The 4499-nt window shown below is 45.9% G+C and overlaps 1 protein-coding gene across 1 annotated transcript in view; it reads left to right on the forward strand.

Moving 5' to 3' along the window:
- BMS1 (BMS1 ribosome biogenesis factor) overlaps window positions 1-4499 on the forward strand; it is a 52026-nt gene that overhangs the window by 45175 nt on the left and 2352 nt on the right. The window contains exons 20-21 of the mRNA XM_019666614.1: window positions 1707-1854; window positions 2185-2360. Of these exons, the coding sequence (XP_019522159.1) occupies window positions 1707-1854; window positions 2185-2360 (324 nt within the window). The remainder of the gene's footprint in view (window positions 1-1706; window positions 1855-2184; window positions 2361-4499) is intronic.

Here is a 4499-nt window from a genome sequence, read left to right on the forward strand (position 1 = left end):
TTCCTGAAACATTCTTATCATCAGTGTTCTAAACTCTGTCTCTGAAAGGTTGGATACCTCTGTTTCATTTAGTTGCATTTCTTGAGGTTTCTTCTGATCTTTTACTTGGGACATGTTTCTTTGTTTCTTCATTCTGGCTGTCGCTCTGATGGCTTGGATGTATTAGATCACCTAGAAAGAAAAAAGAAAACAAAAAAGAGAAAGAGGGGAAAAAAAAGGAAAAAAAAGGAGGGGCTCTCTGCCTGCTGTAATCTGCACTGCAGACCACTTGCTCAGCAATAGAGAGATTCTGGGCGACTCAGCAGCAGCTGCTGGGGGGAAGGGCTCAGTGCGTCATGCGCTGACCTCCCTCTAGACTTGAAGTCAGCTTCCTACAATTAGTTGCTGTGTGCTTTGGAACTGTGCTCACCACCAAAAATCCTCACAGGCTGTTGCGGGCTGTCTGCTGCTGCAAAAAACCCTCTGTAGCCTGCAGAGGTAGGAGCTAGGGACCAGGGGCTCAGGGTGCCCCTGGCAACACAGCTCTAGGTGGGCAGGGCAGGCCCCCAAGGCACCACAGGGTGTGGTCAGTGGCCCCCACCAAGTCAGAGCAGCATGCACTCCTGCATCAGCAGCCAACCCACACAAACACGCCCGGAAAGCCCCAGCTGAATCACGCAGGCGCACAGCTCGTGGCCCTACACTCCCAGGAAAACTCCCTGTCTCAGCCTGTCCCAATCAGCCACTCAAAGATCAGGCCGAGCAACCCGACAGCCAATTGCCACCAAGACAACTCTGCATGTGCAGTGCTGAAATCAGGGACCTAAGGCAAGTCGCGCACTACCGGGTCTGTTGTAGTCAGAGTGCGCTTGCCCGGCATTTCCCTGGCTACGCAGCACAAACAGTATGGAGGGTGGGGATCCAAGGCCGCATGCACACGCGCGCGCGCACGCGCACACACGGACACACGCACTCCTGCGCCAATTGCAGCAGACCAATGCAGTCCCAGACCTGAGCCTTTGTAGGGGGCCCAACCCTGAAAAAATGGCAGCCTCCTGTGCACCACTCGCGCGCAAGCTCCACACCAGGGGAACAATGGTCCCAAAAATCTCCAGCTCCCGCGCCAAAGGCACTCAGTTCAGTCCTTCCCGGAGGCTCCTGGGCCCCGCTCACAAAGCCACTCCCTCCACCAGGAACCGGGTGAGTGCTCACCAGCGAGCAATTCGGTTTACCGGCTCCACTGTTTCTCCAGACGCCCCAGCCTCACCGAACCGAGCAAAGAGAGTCCTCACTATTTTCTCCTTCCAGCTATCGTAGAACTCCTCTTCCTGGCAACATAACTCTGGGGTGGTGAGCGCAGTGTGGGGCCGGAGGGTCTCGCCCCCAACCAGAGAAGCCTCCCCACCACTGAGGTGACCCTCACGGGGTTCGCCCTCTCTCATCTCCACCCCTCCTACCGGACTCGATGTGGCCTCCTCTTTAAGTCCTTCTTTAAAGGTTCTGTTCATCTAGGGTCCAGGGAACTTCCGAGGTTGAATATCTTATAAATTATTTGTAATTTTGTTGTGATCCTGGGAGGTAGTCGGCACAGCGTCTGTCTATTCCGCCATCTTACCGGAAGTCCTGCATTATGTTTTATAACAAGGATGTCTTTATGAACTAAGTGGTAAAGTATCTGATGTGTGTGTATGTACTTTTTATATATATATATATTTATATACCTGTAGGGAATGTTTAATTCTGCCTTAGAAGTGGCCAAATTTGAAGGTGCCGTGATTCGAACTGTCAGTGGAATCAGGGGACAGATTAAGAAGGCACTTCGGACTCCAGAAGGAGCTTTCCGGGCCAGCTTTGAGGATAAGTTGCTGATGAGCGGTAAATATCCTTTTTGGTGTCATACAGCATGTCACCATTCACTATTGATTCCTAGCTAGTGTGGATCAGAGGTCGTTAGAAATGGAAGTCAGCTCCAGACCCCCCGGGTTGGAGCATCTCATGCAGTGTGCCAAGTCACACAGTATCTGGGCCATGTGGTTCATAGCCAGAACCAGTTGATGATATTCAGGAGTGTTTCACATGTTGAAATCTGTCATCGAGTGCTGTGCAACCAACCAGCTAGAGAAGTTTGAGGCGGGTGTTCTTCTGTTTGACAGATGGGTGTTAGTCTTCTTTGAAAATGTGAAAGTAAATTTCCTCTTTTCCCAGACATTGTCTTCATGAGAACTTGGTATCCTGTCTCTATTCCTGCCTTCTATAACCCAGTAACATCTTTGTTGAAACCAGTTGGTGGGAAAGACACGTGGTCTGGAATGAGGACAACTGGTCAGCTCCGGCTTGCCCATGGCGTCCGACTGAAGCCCAACAAGGACTCTGTTTACAAGGTACCATCACGCATGTGCTCTATAGACGGGCATCCAGACACTTTGTATGTAGTGTCTTCTGGGCTTGGAATTTCCAACTAGAAGGGCTAACATTAAATGAAAGGAACAGTTGGATATTTATAGAATACTTCAGAAGGAACACAGGAAAGTGGGCATAGTAATTTTTTCTGTGGCTTGGAAAGGAGACTTAAAGTTTTCATTGTATAGTCTTTTGAACTATTTTTTCCACGTATACATATATTACTTTTAAAAACAATATGCTAATTCCCATTGAAGCAGTATGGGTTTTGGGGAAAGTTTTAACACATTTTTTTTTATTCAAGTGTCAACATACGTACAGAAAAGTACACAAATTAGAAATGTACAGCTCAGTGAATTTCAACACACTCAAAGTGCCATCACCTGGATGAAGCCACAGAATCACCAGCACAACAGAAGCCCCTGTGACCTCTTCCAGTCACTACGCCCCCTTCCACCTCAGACACAGCCACTCTCCTGACTCCTGATGTGTAAATTAGTTCTGCCTGTTTCTGAGTTTTATAAAATAGAGCATATGTTTTACTTGGCTTCTTTCCTTCAGTATTACGAGGTTCATCCACGTTCTTGTATAGAGTAGACATTGATTTGTTCTATTGTTGAACAGAATTCTGTTCTATGAAGATGTCAGTTTATCTGTTGACGGACTTCAGTTCCAGTATTTGGCCATTACAAACGCTGTCCTGAGCACATCTGTGCGACTCAGTTGGTGTGCATGTGCACACACTTCTGTTGCATGATTCTGCAGGATGCGACTGCTGGGTTACAGGGTATGCGTGTGTTCACCTCACTGTGTGGTGTCTGTAGTGCTTGGAAGTCACACCAGGTTAGACTCCACCAGTAGCTCTCAGCTCTGGTTGTTCCATAGCCTTGCCTGGACTTAGCCTCATCAGTGTTTTTTTATTTTATGTTCTCAGTGCCTGTCTGGACTCTCATTTTCATTTAGATTTTTGTCTCTGAGAACTTAAATTATTTTCTTCACAGGTTAACAGGGCATTTGAAATGATTTGTTTGTTTTAATGCAGGATATTTAATCTTTTTGTATTAAGATGGTAGTTCAGGATATCAGTCTGCCATTCTGCTTGAGACAGAAGTTTCCCAGGCATTACTCTTTCTATAAAATAGTATTAAATTTTGAGTCATGTTACATGAATTTCTATATTAAAATACACTTTAGGACGTGGTCATTTAGGTCCTCTTGTAATTTCTGAGGCAGTTAAGAATGTTGGCCATCTCAACTTAAGCATAGAATTTACATCACCTTAGAAACTGAATGTAGAGAGTACTTTGCCTCTTCTGTTGTTTAAATCTCATTTTTCTCAGCATGCCTTCCATTAGCAACAGGATAAAGTTAAATTTCTCAGTGAGTATCAGGGATGGCGACACTTTGGCTGCTGATTAGAGGAAGAACTATGGCCTCAAATCCAGAGAGGTTGATAGTCAAGTTGAACAGCTGGATTTTTCTCGTGACACTAGAAAAACACATCAGTGCCCCAGAGATAAGGCCTGATTTTTCATTAAAAGAATCTTTGGATCTATGTGTCCGCTCTGTTGAGACTCCCATAGTCTGAAATGGGAATAGGCACCGCTGAGTTCTTGAAACAATTGTGTGGGAGACCAGCTCCCACAGGCCCAGGGGTATCCCCTTGGTGGAGACAGCGTCGGCGAGGAAAACACGCGGAGACACAGAAGCGCTTTTTCAAGAAGAGAAGTGTCTCACTTTATTTTTACAGCATGTCCCTTTTTATACCGGACAGTTGACCATTACATCATTGAGCTATTTTTTCCAGAGACAAACTTTTACCCATCTGCCTTCTACATAGTTTCATTATTTCTTCCTTCCCAAGGTCTATTCTCCTTTTCCTTCCCAAAGTCTATTCTCTTTAGAAGTTTGTCCTTCCTAGAGATTTACTATCTCATGCTACTTCTGTTACAGGGTACAGCTGGATTTGTTTCATACTAATGACTAACTTACTTTGTCTTTACCTTTGATGGTCAGAGCTGAATTCCAGCCTTGGCATTGGAAGGATGTTTTATGGCCAATTAGTAGTTATCTCAAACACCATAGCTGAGCAGAATCCTGAGACTACAGAGTGCATGCTT

This window comes from Hipposideros armiger, unplaced genomic scaffold (assembly GCF_001890085.2).
Source record: "Hipposideros armiger isolate ML-2016 unplaced genomic scaffold, ASM189008v1 scaffold_476, whole genome shotgun sequence".
Lineage (NCBI taxonomy): Eukaryota > Metazoa > Chordata > Mammalia > Chiroptera > Hipposideridae > Hipposideros > Hipposideros armiger.